General features: G+C 33.0%; 3 protein-coding genes across 3 annotated transcripts; all 3 read right to left on the bottom strand.

Moving 5' to 3' along the window:
- Positions 1-196: 196 nt before the first annotated feature.
- Positions 197-4,483, bottom strand: LOC100177063 (dolichyl pyrophosphate Man9GlcNAc2 alpha-1,3-glucosyltransferase-like). The gene is made up of 8 exons (XM_002129679.5): positions 4,295-4,483; positions 3,673-3,847; positions 3,032-3,457; positions 2,436-2,607; positions 1,932-2,066; positions 1,488-1,558; positions 976-1,198; positions 197-671 (listed from the first exon to the last, which is right to left on the bottom strand). The coding sequence occupies exons 1-8, from the start codon at positions 4,398-4,400 to the stop codon at positions 495-497; spliced, it is 1,485 nt and encodes a 494-aa protein (XP_002129715.1). The 5' UTR covers positions 4,401-4,483; the 3' UTR covers positions 197-494.
- A 476-nt stretch (positions 4,484-4,959) lies between these two features.
- Positions 4,960-13,747, bottom strand: LOC100187286 (cilia- and flagella-associated protein 58). Its single transcript, XM_002129750.5, has 17 exons — positions 13,729-13,747; positions 13,455-13,598; positions 12,402-12,555; positions 11,661-11,833; positions 10,712-11,063; positions 10,297-10,434; positions 9,903-10,062; positions 9,487-9,581; positions 8,857-9,036; positions 8,388-8,549; positions 7,925-8,071; positions 7,374-7,514; positions 6,835-7,058; positions 6,390-6,543; positions 5,837-6,019; positions 5,494-5,627; positions 4,960-5,179 (listed from the first exon to the last, which is right to left on the bottom strand). The coding sequence occupies exons 2-17, from the start codon at positions 13,553-13,555 to the stop codon at positions 5,059-5,061; spliced, it is 2,619 nt and encodes an 872-aa protein (XP_002129786.1). The 5' UTR covers positions 13,556-13,598; positions 13,729-13,747; the 3' UTR covers positions 4,960-5,058.
- A 953-nt stretch (positions 13,748-14,700) lies between these two features.
- Positions 14,701-22,216, bottom strand: LOC104265747 (neurogenic locus notch homolog protein 1-like). The gene is made up of 14 exons (XM_009860417.3): positions 22,081-22,216; positions 21,897-21,940; positions 21,647-21,789; positions 21,274-21,477; positions 20,516-20,730; positions 20,190-20,314; positions 18,687-20,042; positions 18,235-18,375; positions 17,650-17,799; positions 17,266-17,488; positions 17,007-17,187; positions 16,463-16,702; positions 15,889-16,121; positions 14,701-14,915 (listed from the first exon to the last, which is right to left on the bottom strand). The coding sequence occupies exons 1-13, from the start codon at positions 22,098-22,100 to the stop codon at positions 15,963-15,965; spliced, it is 3,201 nt and encodes a 1,066-aa protein (XP_009858719.1). The 5' UTR covers positions 22,101-22,216; the 3' UTR covers positions 14,701-14,915; positions 15,889-15,962.
- Between the last annotated feature and the right edge of the window lie 653 nt (positions 22,217-22,869).

Here is a 22,869-nt window from a genome sequence, read left to right as displayed (position 1 = left end):
TCATTGTAGTTGCTGTGGCTGTAAAAACAAAATGTTTTAGGTTGAAATAGCACTTTTTAAATATCTGGGATAAACAGAAAATTAAGAGACAGAATCCTGTTTTTGATGAAACTTCCAATGCTGTCCATGCACATTTTAAACATAACTGACGTCTGACTGATCAAAATAGTTCATGGCAAATATAAATGTCAATCTTAAATTACCACACTTTAAATATGTATTAACATTAAAAAAAATGTGTGTCATGCAAAGTTTTCAAGATGAACAAAAAGGTCAAATTTTTGTTTGCACATAAATGTCTGTTAAATGATATGTGGCGAACATAAACCAAGTGTAAGAAATCATAGCAGTACGGATACCAGAAAAGCAGTAACAAGATAACTATGTGTATAACCAAAGCTTTTATTACAACCAAGATTTCCACATTTCTTAATACCTCCTGTGTATAATCTGTTTACCAACCATTTAAAAGTACTTAAGAAAAAAAAAGTTTTTTAGGTAAGAAAATTTGGCACAAACTGGTAAACATGGAAACATGCAGCAGACAAAAGAAAAGCTGCACAACTGAAAATAGAAATAAGAACAGGAAAAATATCTGGATATTTCTCTGGTGGTTTCGTCAAGATTGAAATAATTCCCAACAGATAAGTGCAGATGATTGACATCCAGTACTAAAGTGAGAAGAGCAAGTTTACATTAGAACATTAGCGGGGATACATGAAACTTTAACCAATGAGTTACAGCAATTACTTTTAAATTAGATATTTAAGATGTGCTTGCAATCTAGCAAATGGACAGTGGAAAAATTTGAGTTTCGCTTCAACAGATGTAAGATTTTAGATTTACTGTAATGGTGTTCTGGGAGTTATTAATTGCTTAGATATCTGATGAACTATTAGTTACAGAAGCACTTCTCCTAGAAATGCCGCCTTGTCCACTTAGAGATATTTTTTGACTTTGTTATCGCATACTTACCAAACCATGAGCAACATTATGAAATTTTCCTTGTTTGTTTAATCGGACATGATTGTGATGCCAGAAACACAGCATTGTAATGAATAAGAAGAGAACTGAAGATGTGTATTGTTGCATCATCAATCCATCTTTTGTTAAAAGCGGACTCATACTGAATGTCGTCATGTGCAAAAACCAAACGACCAAATATGGAGACAGTTTTTCACAGATCAAAATAGCAGATCTGTAAAAATATGTTGATTCAAAATTAATTTATTGGCCCCGTTGCATTGCTTGGAGCACTCGCCTCTTAAAACCGGGGAAAATGGGTTTAAGGTTTAACTGCCACCATTGTGGGCGCTTTGGTTCAGAGGCAAGATACTTATTGGTTGTACAAACTGTTATTTTTACTAAAACATGAATGATCGTAGCAGTCACAAAGCAGGCGCGAAGTGTATGAAGTGGCCACATCTATGCATAATTGCTACTTCATTCAAGAATAAAAAAAGTTTCTTAACAATATAAGTACTCACACTGCGGAAATTAAAATTGATTTTTCATGAACTTGATAAGAAAAGAGAAAGAACATCAATGAAACATTCACCTGGTGTGTGTATAAAGCATTATTAGCATCAGCGAAACCATCTAATCTTATTTTTGCATTCTCACTTTTTGAATAAAAATTAATTTGAATTTTAAACAATCTGAATGGCAAGTTATACTCATTGAAAAGTCAAAAATGTTTAATTTTAAAAATTGTTGAATTTAAACAAAAAATCCACTACTCTTTTATTTTCAACAACTTTTATAGCTTTATTTAGTTTCTTTGGTTATAATAACAAAAGTGAAAAAGGTATTCAAAGTGATGGTAAATGAAACAAAAAGAAGTAAAACTTAATCACCAAAAATTTAAGGAAAATGAACTGCAATATTTTTCACTGATTTATTGTACAGCTTGTTACATTTACTTTACATACCAGAGATAATTTCAATGCTTTAACATTAGGATGAAACATGAGATGCAAACATGATGGCAAGGATAACAACAAAGTTGAACAACTACATAACCTCAATATGTTTGTTTGGTCAAACAACTTCTTAATCTTTATCACCTGGTTGTAAAGAAATTAACAGATATTCAAATATTGTAAACATGAATATATAACATGGTTTATTTATTTATATTTGTATAGAATGGAACAAGATAACACATTTGGACTTCTATCGCTCATGTGGTGACTTCAAACATCTTATGCTCGCATATGAAAATGAGTGTGTAACTTTGTGGCAACTATTTTATTTATATCGATATCGGTTACAATGTGCCTGACATAAAATTGTGGCAAAACAAAATGTTTTAATATAACGCCTGTCGTTTTCCCTTCACCCAAAGCAAGTTAAATTCATTCATTCTTTTCAATCTCTTTGCACATTTTTTTTAAACTGAAACTCCGAAAAAAAAATCAAAAAATTTCACTTACTGGGGAAATTGAACACCAAACATTTGCCACTTTATCTTCAAACAACCCTCGATTGAATGGAAATAAACGACCAACAACCTGCGTTATGCTTTCAAATGAACTCAAAAATGGAAGCCATAGAATCACAAATGATAAAATCACTGTTATTCCCAACTGCGCAAGCTTTAAAATGCTGTAAATTACAAATAGTAAAAATGCATTAACACATTACAGTTTCATTTAAAACTTAATATTAATTTATATGTCTATACACCTAATTCACCATATTGGGTTTTACAAATACTACATAATAAGCTTGTTGTCAGGTTTAAATTATTTTGTTAGCATAGAACAAATGATTTTTCATTTTAAAAAGCTTTGTGAACCACTAGTTGCCCAACACAATCCAATGGCAACCAACTTTGGCCCAGGGTTAAAATAACTGTCCTGGTATAATTACCCATAAAGTAACATACTTGGTAACTTGTAAGCTGGCACGAGGTATATGAAACAGAACACCCAGGTTATAACGACTGTCGTTTTCTGGCCATGCGAGAGTAATGTAAGTTACATATATATTAAAAGATATTCCTGTTTGTACTAAATAAAGAACTTACCATTTGTCCCATGGACGAGATAATGCTTTTCCCAGAAGGAAGAAGAAAACAGGAAGTGCATGATATAATTCCATCTGTTTATAATTTAAAGCCAAACAAAAAGCAACCGAACCTAAAACATCTGAATCTCGTTCAAAACAAAATACCATCCATAACATGAAACCAAGACTAATGCAGTTGTATTGGAAGTGGCCGTGATCAATAAGAACTAACCCAGGATAGAAGACACCAAGTAATAATAATGCACGTCCGTTGTTTGTAGTTTTATCATCTCTTTTACAAATTCGTGAAATTGCAAACACAGCAGTGTAGAAAATAATGAAGTCAGCAACCAACACTGTTATCCTCATGAAGAGTTTATGTTGATTGCTTTCAATTCCACGAGAATCTCCCAATTTCACCCAATCCATGTCAATCTTAGATGCGCTGAAAAATAAATAAGTAAAAAATACACTGAAATATATTAAAACAAGCATGGTAAAATACTTATGGGGATACTGAACAATATATATAGCCCACTTACTACAAATAAAACTTTAAAAATTAAAAATTAGTATTAGGTGGCAAACTTTCTTACCGGAGCAACATTTAAAATAAAACTTGAAAAAAAATAATCTAAATATCTATAAACAAAAACTTACAGCCAACCACACACATAACTATGGTAAGCTGTTAATGGTGGATAATCAAGTCCCCAATATTGAAGATCATTGAGTGAAGAATTAGTGTACCAATCTTGTATTGGAAGATTGAATGTAATTTCCTGCCAGTGTCGTTGTGCTTCATAATCTCCATACATTGGTGACTTTCCTTTTCCTACATGAATGAACTGTACTTATTCTCACATGGTGCCGTAATTCAGAGTTATAACTGGGGTGTCTTATTTCACACAATTTTCTGTGGCTTCATATGCCTTGTGCCTACATTTACAAATTAATAAGTGGGCAATTAGTCTGTCTATTATTTTTTTTAGTTTTCGCCCTTTTTTTCGTAGGCCTTCCAACTTGTAATTCTACCGATTAGTGATTAGCCCAAAGACATACACTGATCTGATGTACATTGTATGCTACAATACCTTGTTTATGCAACCTGCATTACAATGCTTTAACGATTAACTTTAACCCCAAAATCTAATATGTATACAACTGCAGTAATAACTTATTTAAAAAAAATAGACTCTACTGCTCATATGTTAAATATCTAAAACATATAATGTGTTTAAATATCTGGTATTTAAAAGTTAGAAGGTGCAGCTTTTATTACCTGAATATGGACCAAGAGAAACACACAGTCGAAGCAGAATTGAAGCAAGTATATAAATCCATATCTCAGCAGAAGAAGACGATATTCCTAAAAGTTGCGGAACCATCTTAATTCTTGTACAAAAGTGTTTGTAAAAAATGTTATTACAAAATCAAAAAGTTCAATCGGGGGAAACCCCAGGGATGAAAAAATAGCCACGCAGCGGAAAATCCAATAGAAATCACTTATATCTGCTTTGCGCAGTCTAAAATCGTTTGATAAAATCATTGGAAGGTAGAATTAAGCTTCAATGAAAGGACAAATATAGACGACTTCTATAGAAAAGTTACAAGATCAAAGTATTTTATACACCGCAAATTTCGTTAAGCGCTCTTCCTTAAATAAAGTTCATCGGTACCGTCATTTATGGCATCGTTACACCTAATATATACACCCACATTAGACGGTGCCAACAAAAATGTTTCAAAATTGCCACTCTTGTTTTCCGGCCATCCAAGGGTAAAGCAAATTTCAATCATTCATTTCCAACTTCTGTTTAACAACTCGGCATTTTAACTAATGTCTTTCTCATGTGGTAATACACATGTAACCTTGTATGGAACAGGCAGCATTATAGGCATCAACCCATGGTCTACTCAAAACATTCAGTTGACCACATATAATCATCAAGTTTGCAATGTTCTTTTATTAAAATATTATATTACAAAATAATTATCTTCCAGAAATAAAAATCTTTTTAAAACACAAAACAAGGTAGACTGTTGTTAAGCGCTTGCTTTCTGTGGTGTTTTCAAGTTGAATCCACCACCAGTAAATCGAGCTGCATCTGTTCGTTGAGGTTGAATCGCTGATGCTCCTGCTTGTGCTAATGCACGCTCTCGCTCTCTGCAAGTTAAAAGATTAACCTTTTCACACACGACTGCTATAAGTTCACCCAAAGAACAAGCCAATCCAGCCTTCTATTTACACAGCTTTCTAACTATGGTTAATAAAAAGCATGCTTATTTATTTACAACAATGTTTGTCACCCCCTGAAACACTAGTAATTTTCGCTGGACTATTAGTTAAGACAGTGTTTTGCTTGTAGTTATAAAGTTAAATCTTAAAACATGCTTGCTGAGTGGCATTATAAAACTTACTTAAATCTAATACAAAAAACAAAAGGTTAAAAATAATATAAAACATTTTAAAAAAAATACTTTTGTTGTTGTTCCTTTTTCTTGTGGAGAAAATATTTCTTCTTAACATCCTGTAATTCGCGTGCCAGTCGCTCAATCTCATATTTGTACTCAGAAGATTGAGATTCATACATGTTCAACTCAGATGCCAATCTCTGTTAAGATGCATGTTGTGTTTAAAAGCTAATTTGATTTGATTTTCAACATTGTAAAGTATTCATACTTGCATAATTGCCAACTGTAAGCAGGAATAAGGTTTGTTAAATAGGCTTTTATTGCTTAACCATTAGGAACCCATTTAAAATAAATAAGAACTTCACACCATTCAATCAACATAAAACGTTTAAAGCAAACATTCGTCTACCTTCATTTGCTTAGTTTTATCACGTAGCGTGTTCTTGTATATTCCCAGTTGTTCTGATACTTCAGGACCAGGTTGTCGAGCCAAGATATGTTTTAACTCCATATACAACTTCTCTTTCTCTTGTATCAACAGTTCCTTATCAACAACTTCCTCAGTTTTTTGGATCAAGCGCTTTTGCAAAGCCTGAAATACAAATTTTAAATAAAAATTGTTAAATATAAAAATCATGAAATTAAACACACTAATAGAAAGGTTGGCAATATGAGTGGTTATTTTGTAGCAAACAGTGGCTTTGTAAACTATGCAAATAAAGGTTATGCACCAAAAAAATTAAAAATTAGTACCATAAAAGTCTGAACATCCTTTTGTATTATAAGGTCATCAATTACCTGATTGAGATTCACATGATGTCTATCACTAGTGTATATTCAGCAGATGAACTTAATTTATTTTTTATAATGGTAGTGTCAATAGCATTTGTTAATTGTTATAACTGCCTGTTTACAGCATATCTCTATTTCAGCCTAAATATTTAACATAAAACAACAAACACCTGAACTTTCTGTATCATCTCATAAGCACTTGGATCAGAACCTTCAAGTTTCCTCCATCTATGAATATTCATCGGGTTTTCTAATTCCTCCTCAAGTGCCTTGCAACGAGTTCGCTCACGTAGAAGCTCGCGTTGTGTGTGATAAACTTCGCGCCTAATAACAATATTTAATGTATTATTATTAATATCCTCTATTGATAAAACAAGTGAGTTTTGTTTGATCATAGTGAACCGCTAAGAATGAAATCCCAAAAATCCATTGTAAAGTGGTAAATAAAATAACAGATGTAAAAACTAAAACCAATATTTGTTACAGAAGGCCCGGAGGTACATAAAGCTGCTGGTTAAGCATTTATAAAATGTAGTTACAAACTATGAAAGACTGAGCTGTTCTATCTCAAGAAGACAAGTATTAATAATAATTGTTTCAAAACTAATATTTTACCTCAAATCTTCCACACTTGCCACACTCTTGGTCAATGTAGTTTTCTCTCTTCGGAGTTTTTTGATCTCAAGTTTCAGGATCCGAATGTCATCTAATCTCTGTCTGTATTGAATCTCTCCTTTGTTGAGTGTGGATTGCTGAATTTTAATCTTCTCATATAGAAGAGCAAGTTCATCATTTCTTCGAACCAATTGCGTTCCCAAGATGTCTCTTTCACTGATGACCTGTATACGTACAATTAGTTAGATTTACAAAGTACTAATAACTTTACAGGTATGGATATAAACAATAATAGCTGGTGTTCTAACACATCAGCTTATACCTAACAGATATAACATATTGCTTAAACAACACAAACATACGTAAAAATCTTTAATAAACTTTAATTAAAGGGACAAATGCTTTTTTATAACTCAATTAAAAATAGCATTAGCATTTATTTCTATCAAGAAAATTAAGCAAACTCTGTTTTAATCACATTCATGATATCTTGCTGAAGAACGTCACCCATATATGATAGAAATATCATATGAACCAACCTGATCCAGCTCCTTCATCTGTCTCTTCCTCTCTGCATCCGATTCACGGATAACTTGTTGTAACTTAGCAACCTCTTTCTCCATTTGTTCAAGTTGTGTCTTGCTCTCCGCAGCTTGTTGCTTCATTCGTTGTAGCTCGGCCTAACACACCAAACAAACATAGACATTCATTTACTGTATTTATTTATATTATATGCATAGAAAAGTAAAAATTTAATTTGTCAATTAATTTCAAATATTTGACATAATACTGTATTTTGAACAACATTTTGGTTTACAATTATAAAATAAGCCACATGGAAGATAAACAAAATAGTATATTTATGCTGGTTTGAATGCGTAGGAGGTTAAGTGAAGGTTTAACCGAATTGCTTCGTGTTGGTTTGTCAGAAAATTTAAGTAATAGTAATTATGGTTGCATTGTACGTTTTTACCAACATAGGCCTTTACCAAACCATACAGTGTTATTCTGTAAGGCATTTATTTCATAATAATTTTTTTACATTAATGAAGTATAAGAAGTAAATTAACATTTTCAAAGTTGTTTTTACCTTCAGAGCTTCTTTCTCCTTTTCAACTCGTGTATGATCCAGATTAACTTTGACCAACGCGGCTTCCTTTGTCGTGATCTCTTCTTTCAGTTGATCAATTTGATGATTCATTATTTTGAGTTTTCGCTTCATTTCTGTGATTTCATCCTAAAAGAAAAAATCTTTTACTAAAAAATTGCGTATAAGCTACTCATTGATTGTGTGAAACAATTTATAAAAACACATCAGGTCCAAACATAATAACCTCTTCACTTTTGACAAAGAAAAATAGTTGCTTTTACATTGATATGTTCTATTAATTTGTAAGTTACATTACATAAAAAGAAAACATAGAGATATCCAAAATATAGAGTAGTGCGTTATCCCATAACAATAAAAAACTGCATACTTAAAATAGTAATTATAACTAATATATATATATACAATAAAATGCAGTATTCGATGTGAAACATATCCGTTGTACCTGAGCTTCAATAAGGTTCTTGCTGTACAAGTTCCTATCTGATCTCACAGCTTCGTACAGATTTTGCTGTTGTTTCAATTTTGTTTCTGCTTCAGCAATTTTCTTCTTGTAATCAAAGATTTGCATTTCTCGCACTTTTACATCTTCCATGTGTCCAAGGACCTGAAATGTTTTATAAATATCATATATGTTTAGTGACAAACAATATTGTTGACCATAAGATAACAACTTTTTATTAATATCAGTAAAGAAAATTTAAAATGTTTCTACAAGTCTTTTTAAACTGGGACCCTTTCTTTGGGGTAAAATTAATAAAGAGGCACAAATATTTAAAGAGCTATTATACAAGTACAAATGTTTGTTGGTAATATTAAGAAAGGTAAGCCACAACAAATGCGAGACCCATTCTACCGTGCAATAAAAAACATTAAAAAATTATAATTTTACAAATATTGAATATCATTCATACCTTTTGTGTGAGATCTGAAGCTTCATTGATGTAACGATCTCTCTCCTTCTCCAACTGATAAATAATCTTCCTCTGTTTCTGAGCTTCATCCTTGTAATTCTGAATCTCTTGCTCCAAATTCTTCTTACTTTGTTCATGAAGACGAACCAAGTTAAGTTGCTTCTGTGTTGCATTCGCTGCCTGTGGTAAATGTTATAGTTAGTATGTTTGCTGTGTTTACCACTGTTGATGGATACAATAAATATATATAAATAGATTCTTCATTTCCTAAATATCAGAAACATATTGTATTATTGTATGTTCATAATATTTGCACTTGAACTTTACTGAAGCTAAAGCATGCACCTTTTGTACAGTTTTATACAATAGAGATATATATAACTTAGGTATATTCAGTTTATTTTTATTTGAAATATGATATAAATCCTTTTTTCAAGATAACAAAAAGCCAGAAATAAACGGCAAAACAACAACTAATATTCACAATGTCAATATTTCAAATGCAAAAAGTTAACGTATATCATTAACATTTTATTATTACTGTCTGATATAATGAAACACCCATAAATTACATTTATCCAAGTTATATTAATTATGTTATAGAACATAACAGATTGTAAACTCACAAACCTTGAGACAATTCTTGTTAAGAATATCTCTTTCTCTAACCAACTCATCCATAGTTTTACGATCAATTTCAGCTTGTTTCTTCATTGCATCAACCTCTGTGAAAGGAATTTACTTTAAATATCTTTTTTTAGTAAAATTAACAAGGACTAAAAATTTACCATGTTGAGTCATGAAATTTTTTTGAAAGTTATTTTATTTCCCCGATATTAAGGTTCATAACTCGCTACTGCTGTGGGCATGAATATCCTTAGGCACTACACTTAGCTCCAACCTAGGAGTTATTAACGGCTTGTGAGTCAGCCATGTAAAACAACGAGACAAATATCACTCTTCAAGTTAAATTCACTTAACACTGATGTTTGAAGTATGAAACACAATGTGGGTTTTATTATATTTTTGTGTAAAACCCCCTTTACCTCGTTCCAAACCACTAATTTGTCCACGGAGAGTTTCCTTTTGAGCTTCCACATCAGCTTTGCTCTCCTCCACAGCTTGTAATCTTCGTTGTATCGTTTCTCTCATCTTTGTGAGTCTTGTTGTGTCTTGTCTCATCTGGTTGATCTCATCTTCTCGTGCCTATGAAGAGATAACATTGTATTTAACAATGACAAGGCCATACAAAGTTGCCCTTTCTTTATATATAACATGTTGTATAGATAGCTTGTATAAGAACTCACAGAAACTTATAAGTTTAAACGTTAAAAAGAAGCTAAATATTAAAAAATTGCCATTGTTTAACTCTAACTCTAATATCTCCCAAAGAACTAGAATCAAAAGTATTGTTACATTTTAAACTGAAGAATATTTTACCTTTAAATCCGCTGCTTTGTTTTGATTATCATTAGCAAGTGCATCTGCAGCATCAATCTGGTTCTGATAATCTTGTTGCAACTTTGTAAGACGAGCATTTAGAAGATCTGTATCTCGAACAGCTTTTTCATGAAGAATCTGAACAACAAATTTATAGTTTTAAAATATTTGATCAACAAAATTAAAAACCTTTTTATAACAAAACATACTGCTACAAATGGCATTAAACATTGCAATGATACATATGTAACATATCTATGTATGGAAAGTATGAAAATTATTTTAAACTTTTGTAAACTGAAAAAACAATCTTGCGTTGTCAAATTTTAATTGTAAAAACAACCCACCATTGACTGGCACAGATTTGTAGAGGTATGGTCGGAAACATTACAAAACAAGCATTAACTAAACTCACTCTCTGTTCTTTAAGCTGTTGTTCCAACCTTGTATTATCGTCCTTGCATCTCTGGAGTTGATTTTGCAGAGTTTTGATCTCACCAACCCTCGATTCAAGATCTTTCTTCTCGTTTCCAAGCTCACGCTCCATCTTTTCCCTCTTCCTCGTCTCACGCTGGACCTCGTTATGTTTGAGTTGAATATCTTGTTGAAGTTCAGATATCTTCATCTCCGCTTGCTCCCGATCAGATTCCGCTTTCTGTTGTGCTCCGGATGCTGCAGCCAACTTCTCCCTCATGCTCACGATCTCTGTGAGCAACTCATCACGTTCATGAGTAACTTCTTCTTTAACTTTCAACAGCTCGTTCACGCTGTTGATAAGCATGATGTTATTATCTTGGTTATAACTTTATTACATAAAAAAGAAAATGTCATACATCTACTTACTGTGAATGTCAGTTATTTTATCCAAACATAGCAGCACAACAACTACAAGAGACATTATAAAATGGGCGGCCTATTTCAAATACTTTTTTTTGGACAAACAGTAGGCAACCACTTGGATGAAGCAATTCGTTTTGTGTATTGCACAAAGATACAAAAGCCCCATAATGGTTGCAGCAGTGGCTGTGAACCATGTATCCTCTGGTTGGGCATATGCCCCAACCACTGTGGCGATGGATTACAAAACCAAACTTAGTTATGTTTTTTAGTTAAAATGCAAATTTAAATATTTTTTTTACGATGTATCCGTCATACAAACCTGCTTTGTATCACTGATACAGGTATTTTAATCCATGAGTATTTAAAAACACTTTGGCCTACATTGTACACATCTTAAATTATTAACCAAACCACAGATAACCATAGCACTGGTACAACTGCTGTCTATTTCGATAACACACATGTGTGGTGAAATGATCAATACAATTGCCATTTCATTTGTCTTGTTATAAATAATAAACCACCTGTGTTCTTGTCCCATTGAAAGTCCAGCACCTTGTTCAACAAGTTTAGTAAGGTTAGCAATCTCAAGTTTAAGACTTTGAATTGTTTCTCTTGCTCGTGTTTCCCTCTCAGTAGCAGCATCAACCATCTTCCACGCTTTCTCCAACTCTTGTTTAAGTTGTTGGATGGTTGCCTGGTTTGTCGGTGATTAATTATAAGTCATACGTTCAAATATAGTTTTATTACTTGAAACACAAATTTAGTTTATTGTTCATCCACAAAGTTTGAACATTTTTTATTTAGGTTGAACTTATTATATACCCAGTACAATTGCATGTTAACTCATGTATTCACAGAACCCAATGGCCTATTCTGTACAACTTGTAATTATGTTGTAGATAGTATAAAACGTTATCCAACAGGCGACAATTTTTTTTTTTTATCACAATGTGAAAATTAAGTTTACACAGAAATAATAAAGCCAGGTTTCAAGTAAAACACAGATAAAATAAATTTGAAATATTTTAGTGCAGTGTCAGCAACACTTTTAATCTGATGCTATGATTTAAAGAAAAAAAATCTATTTAGCCGATATCATGTTTATGCTCATATTTAAAAGATATTGTTAGCAATGTCACCTAACCGTTACGCATTGTATTGTTGATTATGTGGAACATTGTTACGTGGCAACCTATTATATCATGTTCAAAACCAAACATCATATATATATATGTTATTATGTTATGTCATGAGATATGAACCTGATCATCTTGTGATAACTTGAGTGCTTGTGAAACTTTTGATGAATTTGTCACAATTTCTGCGTTAAGTTCACGACATTTGCTCATCAACCTTTTTTCACTTTCATGAGATTTCTTCAGAGCTTTGTGCAACTTCTCATATTCAACTCGAAATCTGGGAAAAAGTTTACTCTAAATCATACTTATATGCATTGTTGCAAAGGACACCCAAGCCAATAAAAGTTGTAACTAGTAGCATCCAGTTTCTAGCCTGGTATCATTCCATTGCAATGAAAGTGCCCCAAAGACTTTGCTACATCATAAGCATAAATCTTACACAAGGTTAATTTTATACAGTTTTAATTTTTACTTTTTACCTGTACACCAATACATGGAACAGAATTTTAAAAGAATATAATTTTCTTATCAAATTAAACAGAATTTTAAAAGCAGCGGTGTAAAAAGTGTAGTTGGTAATCGCCGAATAGTTTCATAGTTTTATTAAAGTAGCAATCCTAGTAGAGTATTCCTTGCTTAAACTAGCGTCTGTTATTAATTTCAATGTTGACCGGACAAAGTTTGTCGCGCGTAGTATAAATGACACTATGCCGTATTTATTATAAAAGCTTGGTAGCAAAACTTTAATTTTACGGCTAAATGTTTAGTCCTGTGCAACTTACGCGTGTGTTACACGTGAAAATCGTTGCGGAAAACAGACTTTGATCGGGAAAAGACGAAACATGATTGACACATTTTTAATTAAATTTCTACGCTACGAAGGACCGAAGAAACCATAAGGCTTATATCCAAAAGCCTCGTACATGGTGAAAGCGGCGCACGAACGCGGGGCTATAGATAGAGATGCAAAATTTGACGTCAGAACACACGCGCCGAAAAAACTGCCGGAAAAATATAAATGCAAACCGGTATCGGCCGGATTTTTATTTTTTACATGCCTGTTTAAAAGAATATAATTTTCTTATCAAATTAAACAACAGGTAAAAGTTTTGCATTATGATACATTGATTTGATGTTTTCTTTTCATTTATATTTTAAATTTTGACAGAATTAAACCTTTCCAATGTTTTATCTCCCATCAACTCTCCAACAACATCTTGAAAATCTTTTTCCAAAGCTTGAAAAGCATCTTCTTCAAATGCTGGCTTGTCTGCCATCTTGTTTTACAACTGAGTGTCTAATCCAATATTCTTAGTAAATCTGTTATTTATTTTTGTTAACAAATAAAAGTTACAGGTACTAGTAAGGAATCCTCCTCCCACCTTATTTGCTAACTACTAACCCCTATAATAACCACTAATCCCCTAACCATCAACCCCAAACCACCAACCTCTAACACTTTCCACCAGCCTATTCTGCTTTGTACCGAAGAACTCTTCACTAGTACAAAATTACGAGTTGTACAACTAAAGAGAAATGGCAGAGCTGATAATACATCCTGTTTAAAATAAACATACACACCTTTTTGTTTAAATGTTTAACGTAAACTTATGTTTCGGATGCTTAATTACGACATACGAAAAAACTTAAACAAGTTAGATGAACGAGCGTAGCGATTAAGACGACAACTTCACAAAACAGAATTCGTAAGCCTTACAAGGTAACCATAACAACAGTGTTGCCAGGTTTATAAAGTTATGTAAACATGGACATCTTTGATTTTAAAGCAGCCTTTGTCCACAACCAGACTCTGTCCACAACAACAAGAAAGTTGCTTTAATAAATTGGCACATAGCATTATAAATTATTTTTTTTTAAATATGTATAAAAACACATGGTCCAACTTGTATTGGCGGTTACGTAATAACAAGTAGAAACTTGAAAGGTTGTGTTAAATTGATATGGCGACATACGTGATTTTACATTTTACTTTAGTAGAAAATGTAAATTTTCTTAAATAAAATTATAGAAGTAGGCTGAATATGAAACATGTTATAAATCCAAAGCTTATAAGTTATAAATCACGTTTTCGTTTTTCACGTTTTCTTTGTTATTATTGATAAAGGACCATGGCCATTCAATACAACCATGCTCTTTCTAACGTTTATCTTTAGTTCACCTTTAAATTAAAACCTGGTTATGAATAGCATTGATCAAATGAAGAATTCCCATAATCCTTTCAGAGAATATTTTCGAATTAGGGTTGTTCATCCATTTTTATTGGTACCAGACAAAGAGATTAAAACTATGGTTTTAATCTCTTTCGTACCAGATATAAATTTGTGGCTTTTTCAAACAATTTGAAAAAGCCTAACATATTGTCTATTATATTTTTGCAAAAGGCAGAAATCCAGTTAAAAAATAAAGTATGCATAATGAAATTTTATTGGAACATTGCACAAAGAAAATTAACACGAATTGAATTTTTAATTATTTGGAGGTTTTATCAATAATTTTACTTTAAAACAGGTCTTCTAAATCTTTTTACCAAAGCAAGAGCCATTGCCATAACAATAGATATTATAATCATCACAACACACATGATGCCAAGAACCCATTTGTATATTGTGTCCCAATCTGTGAAAATATGAGGCATGTTTAAGAAATCACTTCTATTAATTATGCATAACTAAAAGCATATCGTTAAAACTTTACAAAAGTACTGCAATATTATGTTACACATATACATAAAGTTTAGGCAGAAAGACCAGACCATTAAGGCGGGTTCACACTAACGCCGATGGCTGGCGATTTTCTGACATCACTTCCTCCATCGCTAGCGATACCAGTGATAGAAAATCGATTAGAAACAGTTTCTACTCTGCAGATGATCGCTAGCTATGAACTAGTTTGGAGTGAAAAGTAACAGTTTTCGCGTAAACTATTTCGGTGTAAATTAAACGGCGGAGATAATTTTCGAGTAAATATAAATGTAAAAATGAATATATTTTGTTGGAGGAATAATATATTGTAAATTTAGCCTAATATTATTTTTAAAAACGTTTGTTAAGGTGTTTTGCGACTATTGTTAAGTACATTTTCAACAAAACATGATTAAAACAGTTTATTATTACACGGTTCACAATTACTTTGTAGAAAAATGATGGAATAAAACCAAACTATATGGAATATGGAGGCAGATATAACATTAGCCAATTTCGTGATAAATTCGGCATTTGGGTTAAAATTTTAAAAGGCCAATGCCTATAAAACAAAATTATGTTTTTTCCTAGGTATTTTCTTTTATTTTAATCTCATATTTACGCTAAAACTATTAAATTTATTTTTTAACTTCCTGGGAAGAAAAAACAGGATACCAGGCGATTTTACATTTGTGTGTGAATGCTTTGTCGGCCGACACTCGCTCTCTCCCATCGGCTGCACTTTTACCGCCCATAGTGTGAACCCGCCTTTACTTTGTAGCTAAGCAAATATTCACAACTGATTGCAACAGTTGTTGTGAAACAGGTAATGTTTCACAATATGCGACAGGTATTCACACCATTCTAACTGATATTAATAGAAAAGATAAAAATTAAAATTATTTTACCTGTAACTTCAACTTTACTGATTAAAGGCAAACTTTCCGGGGCTGAAAAGTTTTTACTATCATACCGATCTAGGTTAAAGTTCATAGGAGGAAAAACCTTCCGAACCCATTACCACAAACAGTGGACCGGTAATCATGTGTTGTTGGTCGGACCAAATTTGTTTTTGAAGTAAAGAACGTTTTCCTCTTAAAGGAACTCGACATCGTCGAGTAACAGAATCACCAGGGCATGCCTAGAAAAACAAATAGACAAAGAAAAGTCCCCCAAAATTAAGAAATGCTTTTTTTAATAAAACTTCCAAAATATGTTAAGGTTGGTAACTGCCAATGAGATAAAATTTTATATAGGTAGATGTTTTTATATAGACGTCGTGCACAAAAGTATCAGTGGTTAAAAGTGCTTTAACCACTGAATACTAGGTTCAAAAATTTTAGATTATATCATTGTACATCCTGGGTATGAAATACAGAAATAGTATAACTATGAATTACCTGCCTCCCAAGAATAAATGAGTGACATTAATTCATTTAATGATTTTACTAAATGGACCATGTGTCTGTTTCATCACATTACCTCTATAATTCCATATCTACATCGCTTGACAAGAGCATGAATGTAAATTGTTTTGCAAACTTTCATCATAGGAGCTCTAAATGATAAGCATACAGTACTGGGGTTGGTTTGTTGCAATCTAAAGTCAAGTAACTTGCCAGACTCCCCCGCTAAACAACCATTTAAAACCAAATTGATTTTTCCACTATTGAAGTTGGTTGGTGAACATGATAGAAATAATGTTTCAAGACTAAAGTGGTTCTGTAAAAATAAAATAGCGCTTTTTTTATGGGCGCACTAAGATAAAGGTTTCTTGTTACATATATAGGCAAGTGCTGCCAAAATCATGAAATATCAGATTATTTTGTAGCTTTTAATGTGAAACTACTAATGGACCAGTTCTATTTTAACATAAGATAATGTAATACAAATCTACAAAGCATATAATGATACCGAATGGCGGATACAAATATGAAAACATATAAAAACCAAAGCAAACAAGACTAAAAAAGGAAGCATGAATAAAAAAATTACAAAGTTTACACAGTATGTGCTTATGTTGTACCTGCTGGATTGCTTCTGTGTGGTACATATGAACATAAATAAGTTCACCAGCGGTGTATACAGCTGTGTTATCCAGAACATGAGATGTTGGACATGTGTTTGGACATATTGGCATCTTACACAAAACCAAACGGGATGAAAAACTATTCAACTTTTTAGTTACTGGCCAAGGATTAGACACTCTAAAATACAAAACATAAAGCAGTAATATTTAAAGCCGGACTAAAAGCATTTTATAAAAATGTTAGATGTAAGCTTACATTGGAGATAAGGAAGTGATGACTTGATAGTCCTTTGAATATCTGCATTTAAATGTTCCAATTGGAACTGGCACATCGAAAGCTCTGTTCGGTTCTTCTTTATTCAACCAGATTGTGTTCGAGATAACTCGTTCACCATTTGGACTATCCGCAATCATGTTATTACAGTTAAGAAAAGGAATTGGAATTGTGATCTTGTATTTACCATTTGTAGCAACCTGGCCTAAAATATATAACAACACTAATTTTAAGCTGAACATCTTATTTTTACAAGCTTAACAAATGAACATTACTATGTCTGCATCAATCTTAAATTAATGAATAAATGTAACTTGCTTTATTTTAACAATTTGCAGCTTCCAGCAGAGAAAACATTAAACTTACTGAAACAAACGGGATCAGCATTTTGATGAGACAAACCAGCATCTCCAACAGCTATATAAACTTTTGTGCCCTTCAAATACTTTGTGGTCACAATTTCCTCGGGTACTTCTAAAGCAATCGTGCCAGCTGAGCATTCCAAACTAGGAGGATCTTGAAAATAAATCACCATTATAAACCTTCTTATATGTTATAACCAAAAGATGACCAAACTACTCTCTAATTGATTGTGAATTACAACTTGTGCATTATAGCACACCAATGTTCTGTGGTCGATTAAGTGTTCTCCAAATCACAATGTATTAGCCATAGTAAATTTATTTTAGTGTTCTGCAAAAAATCAAACCAAAAGTTGTGTTTTATGAGTTGTGTTAACATCAGGTGCTTGAATAAATTTCTGTCAAAAAACAGCATTTTAAATGTGTGTACTACATAATCTTTGATACAATAAATCACAATGACTACTGCTATGACCTCTATTTTTACCTTATATAATGCTGAATTAACCAAATTGTGAAAAAACCTTTTGCAGTCTAGGTTTATGCATTATAAATACAATAAAAACTGTAATAAATAAGTGTCACTTACTGATTTCACAATTCTTGCCAAGGTAACCAGCATCACCATGGCAATAATATCCCATAGAATGTTCTTCTGAAGGGTTACAAGTGCATCCATTAATGCAAGGACCACTTTTGCAATATTCATCTCTTTTTGGTGGCACGAAATCTTGATAAAATGTATAAATTATTATAAAACATTTTACAAAAAAGCTTAAAATTCTTATAAAAAAAGTCTTGAAAACACCTTTTAGAACAATAAGGTTAACAACTTTGTAAGTAATATTAACAAACTATACTACTACTACTATAAGAATATAGTGTTCCATGGTTTACACATACAATGATGCACCCCTGGGAACTATGATTAGAGCCAGATTTTACCAATAAAACCAACAACTATGTGTTTAGTTTTATTTTCTCTAATTTGTTGCAAAAACAATAATTACCCAAAAATTGTAAAACACAATATTTACTTACTTTTACAATTTACTCCATGGTAGCCAACTGTACATTTGCATTCTCTCTTTAAAGGATTCAATACAATGCACTGACCATCATTAAGACAAGGGTTTGGTGTACAAGGATCACATGATTCACAAGAAGGACAACCAGAAGCACATACACAACTGCAGCTACCATTGATTCTAGTATTGCAAGTGCTTGCATTGAGGCATGCAGAAGACATGCAATCTGGTGTACAAGTATTACAGTTAAGACCAGTACAACTGGATGAACAAATACATCTGTATCCATTAAAGCCTATGTTAACGCAAGAGCCTCCATTTTTACAAACCCCAGGATTTTCGCTGCAGTATTGGTTGCATTTCTGGCAGTGTTTACCATAACATAATGAAGAACAATTGCAGGAATATGAATTTCTTCCAAAGCTGTGGCAAATCCCACTGTTTTGACATGGATTTAAGTTATACTGGCAATAGTCAAGACAAGACTCACAATGTACACCACTACACCCTTCACGACATGAGCACATAAACTCATTGACCAAATCCACACACGTCCCATTATTTTGGCAAATACCAGGATTTCTGCGACAGGAATTGCACCATTGGCAAATCACGCCATAACAACCGTTTATACAAGTGCAGTTGAAATTATAAAGATCTGTACTGGTGCAAACACCACCGTTTCGACAAACTGTTGGATATCGTTGACACAGAGTATCGCATGTTGAACAATTCTGTCCTCGACACCCTGTTTTACAGATGCATTGATAACTATCCTTCACTGCCAAACATGTACCTTCATTGAGACAAACATGTTGATTCTTGGTACAAAAGTCCCAACACTCTGTACAGTTTTTACCACCACAGTTCTTGGAACATTTGCATTTGTAGTTGCTACCAGGTAAGTTTTCACAAATCCCCCCATTATAACAAACTGCTTGTTCACAGGCACAATTTTCGCATAATTGGCCCGTACAATTTGCTCTACACATGCAAGAAGTACTTCCATTTGTAGTTAAACATTTTCCTCCATTTCGACAAACACAATGTTGACAATGGTCACCAGAGTATGGGAAGACAGAGCTGCAGTTATATTCCTTATCACTAACAATCCTACAAACTCCATCATGTTTGCAAGGGTTGGGAAAAATCATACAACGATGTTTACTTTCACATGCATTGCCATAATATCCATAAATACAACCACACAAAATATCAGAACCAGCTTTGCTTGCAAGACATTGAACACCAGTATGGTTGCAAGTTGGGCTAACCGGACAAGTAGTTGCCTTTCCAATTAAAATTGCTGGATTCAAACAAACACAACTTGAACTGTTTTGTTCAAACTTGTAATTTGAAGTACAGTTTCCTGTTAAAAAAAGCGTAATTAATACTAGACCAAACGATTGTGAAAGGACCTGCATACAAACTTGCTACCATTGTGAGCGAATGCGTTCTTCGGCAAAATTTCCGACAAGACGAGGATAAAGCAAGATTTTTTTTGAGATTATATTACCTGATGACTGTAATTCACACAATGTGCCGTGCCAACCATTGTCACAAATACATACTTCACTCTTTGTGACAGAACATCCCAATAACTCACAAGTATTGTTGATGTGATGACTGCATCCCTGGAACCTTTTTAAAGTTATTAACTTTAACATTTTTAACAACAGTGGGCCAGTGACCATTATAGTAAAGGCAGATGTTTTAAAATAACTTAAAATTGGTGACAAATTGTTCAAAAAATAAAAAAGCAATAGTTTTTAATATTTAACACTTTGGGGCCAAACAATTCTGTGTAATGGGTATTGGTCTCATTTCACAAAACTTACTCACTGTTGCATCAACGATTGTGTCAAGCCATCAAAGTTTACCAAATCTGAAGGCTTTGGAAGATGCTCAGTATGCCATAGTTTAGCATTCATGATAGGTGGAGAAACTTCCCCAACAGTTAATGTAAATGTGTGAATGCCATTCTTGGCGAAATCTTTATTTATTACAATGACATCATCAGTGCGTAATGTTGGTGTAAACTTGATGATCAACAAAACCTGGAATTTAACTTATTAAATCTCAAATCAGTACTACGTTACATTGTAAATGCATCTATGTTATAATGTTTCTATTTTTGTCTAGTATAAAATTGTGGATCCATTTGTTATAATATTCTATGTTGACCAGTGCGTGTTATATACCAAATATACTATTCTATATATCATATATATGAATTGTGATGTGGTAGCCGTTAAAAATATATTTTAGGTAAATTGTGCATGGTGTACTGTCAATATCGAAGTGTAAAGCTAGTAGATAAAGATTCTATTGAGCATCAGTCTAGATTACTGTAATGAGAAAAAACACTTCCAATAGCAAAAAATAAATTGTATTGCAGACAAAAAAAGAATTTTAAACTTGGCCAAGATTACTGATAAGATGAGGAAACTAATAATAACAGAAAAAACAATAAGTGTAGGGACAATTTTTTGACAAAAAATATTGATAGGGCGCCTATATGTACTTAATTAGAATGCACCAGCCGCTAATTATTCAAAGGAACTTTTTGAATATAATTGAAAAAAAGAATCACCACTCACATTGGTTGCAACCTTTCTTGGCCAAGAATCCGCAGTGTTAAATATTGATTCATTTGCATAAAGCATAGCATCTGGTGTATGGAATTTGAGGCTGCTACCAATGTATTGCATCTTACTCACTACAGCTCTGACTTCAGCCAATGTGGATGTTGCATTAAAGGACAACAGCAGACTTGGTTGATCTATAATACGAGCCATGGCAATCTAGAAGTAATGCAGAAAGTCTGCCAACTCTTAAACGAATATAGAGCATTACCTTCTAACTATTGAGACATTGTTAGTTAAATTGAGCGAGTATATGTGATGTTACACTTGTTTTATGTGATATAAAGTTGTCATACTAGATACTACTGGTAAAAAGGATCAACAATACCCTATTTCCATCTGGTCCAATGTTCAAGCAGCTGGCAAATCTTGAAAAGTAAGATTTCAAAATCTGTAAAGTCTCATTGCTGACTGTTTTGGCTGTATCCAGAACTATCGCGATGTTTAACTTTTGATTGTAAACAACACAACCTGGTGGGACAACATGAAATTCAGATTGGGTTTTATGTTGACATATACAAAAATACCCCAATCGTTTACCATTTACCGGTACTGTATCAGGATCAATTAATACATACCGTTTACGGCGGTTGCGGCCGCAATCAGCATGATGCATCGTAATCTATCATACAAAAAAACACAGTAAGTCACAATAAAGTTTAGCCTATTAATTTATTTTCTTGTAGCAACAAACATATTTATTTATTACTTTCAGCAACAAACTACCGGGTTACCGGTCATATTTTAGGTAAAGCATCATACCTTGTGTCAGAGGAGCACATAGCGCATGTATTCTCTCGTCTGCAGTTTTTTGAACTGAACGAACGCGCGCGACTTCAGAATGAATGGAATTTTGTGGAAAACGTCTGGTGTTGATTACTTTTGCACCAGACGAGAACGCCATTTATCTCGCGGCATTCCAGAGCATTACTCCCGAAAGTCATTTCATCTTCTAAATGTTTGCTGCTTTTGATTAAAACGTTTACATAACTTTTGTTGGCGTCCTATTTCCAGGTTTGTACAACGGTTATTTATCGACAGGTATAATAGCGGGGTAATATGGAACATATTTTATTGTGTTTTCTCGTCCCATTTGGTACTAATCATAGTAAACTGAAAAGAATTTTATAACCGCATCTTTACGACTTCAAAGCAGCGTTGTTACTTGTTTAAACACAATCAAGTGATATCCCAACTTACCCCACAAAACAGTACTATATGATTAGTTTATTGAAAACTGCTTTCAATAACCTGGTACCCCAGCTGAAATGAGTGGCAAAGGTAATTACTGTTGTTAAATATTAAAGTTCGGTGTTGAACAAGTTTGCAGTTTGAGAGTTTGAATCATCAATCCAGTATCGTAGTTTTTTTAAAATATGATAAAATATATCAAACAGATTGTTTTTGTCTCACACAATTAGTTTTAGTTTTGTATGGAATGAATGTAACTTTATCCTCGCGTGACTGGAAAACGACAGCCGTTATCACACCGGTTTAGCACCTCGTGCCGGCTTACGAGTTACCATGTATGTTACTTTGTGGGTGATAATT

The sequence above is a fragment of the Ciona intestinalis genome, chromosome 5 (assembly GCF_000224145.3).
Source record: "Ciona intestinalis chromosome 5, KH, whole genome shotgun sequence".
Classification (NCBI taxonomy): Eukaryota; Metazoa; Chordata; class Ascidiacea; order Phlebobranchia; family Cionidae; genus Ciona; species Ciona intestinalis.
This window is presented reverse-complemented; position numbering and strand designations above follow the sequence as displayed.

Excerpts from the sequence above, each read along its gene's own strand:
- LOC100177063 (XM_002129679.5), bottom strand. The coding sequence starts at position 4,400 with ATGGTTCCGCAACTTTTAGGAATATCGTCTTCTTCTGCTGAGATATGG. Across the intron at positions 3,848-4,294 it reads TTCTCTTGGTCCATATTCAG|GAAAAGGAAAGTCACCAATG; the intron begins GTAATAAAAGCT and ends TCATTCATGTAG. Across the intron at positions 2,067-2,435 it reads TTTGGTGTTCAATTTCCCCA|GTGATAAAGATTAAGAAGTT; the intron begins GTAAGTGAAATT and ends CTTTACAACCAG.
- LOC100187286 (XM_002129750.5), bottom strand. The coding sequence starts at position 13,555 with ATGGCAGACAAGCCAGCATTTGAAGAAGATGCTTTTCAAGCTTTGGAA. Across the intron at positions 10,063-10,296 it reads ACAAAGCAGCGGATTTAAAG|GCACGAGAAGATGAGATCAA; the intron begins GTAAAATATTCT and ends ATCTCTTCATAG. Across the intron at positions 9,037-9,486 it reads TTAACAAGAATTGTCTCAAG|GCAGCGAATGCAACACAGAA; the intron begins GTTTGTGAGTTT and ends CATTTACCACAG.
- LOC104265747 (XM_009860417.3), bottom strand. The coding sequence starts at position 22,100 with ATGTGCTCCTCTGACACAAG. Across the intron at positions 21,941-22,080 it reads ATGTGCTCCTCTGACACAAG|ATTACGATGCATCATGCTGA; the intron begins GTATGATGCTTT and ends TTTGTATGATAG. Across the intron at positions 17,188-17,265 it reads ATCACTTCCTTATCTCCAAT|AGTGTCTAATCCTTGGCCAG; the intron begins GTAAGCTTACAT and ends TTTGTATTTTAG.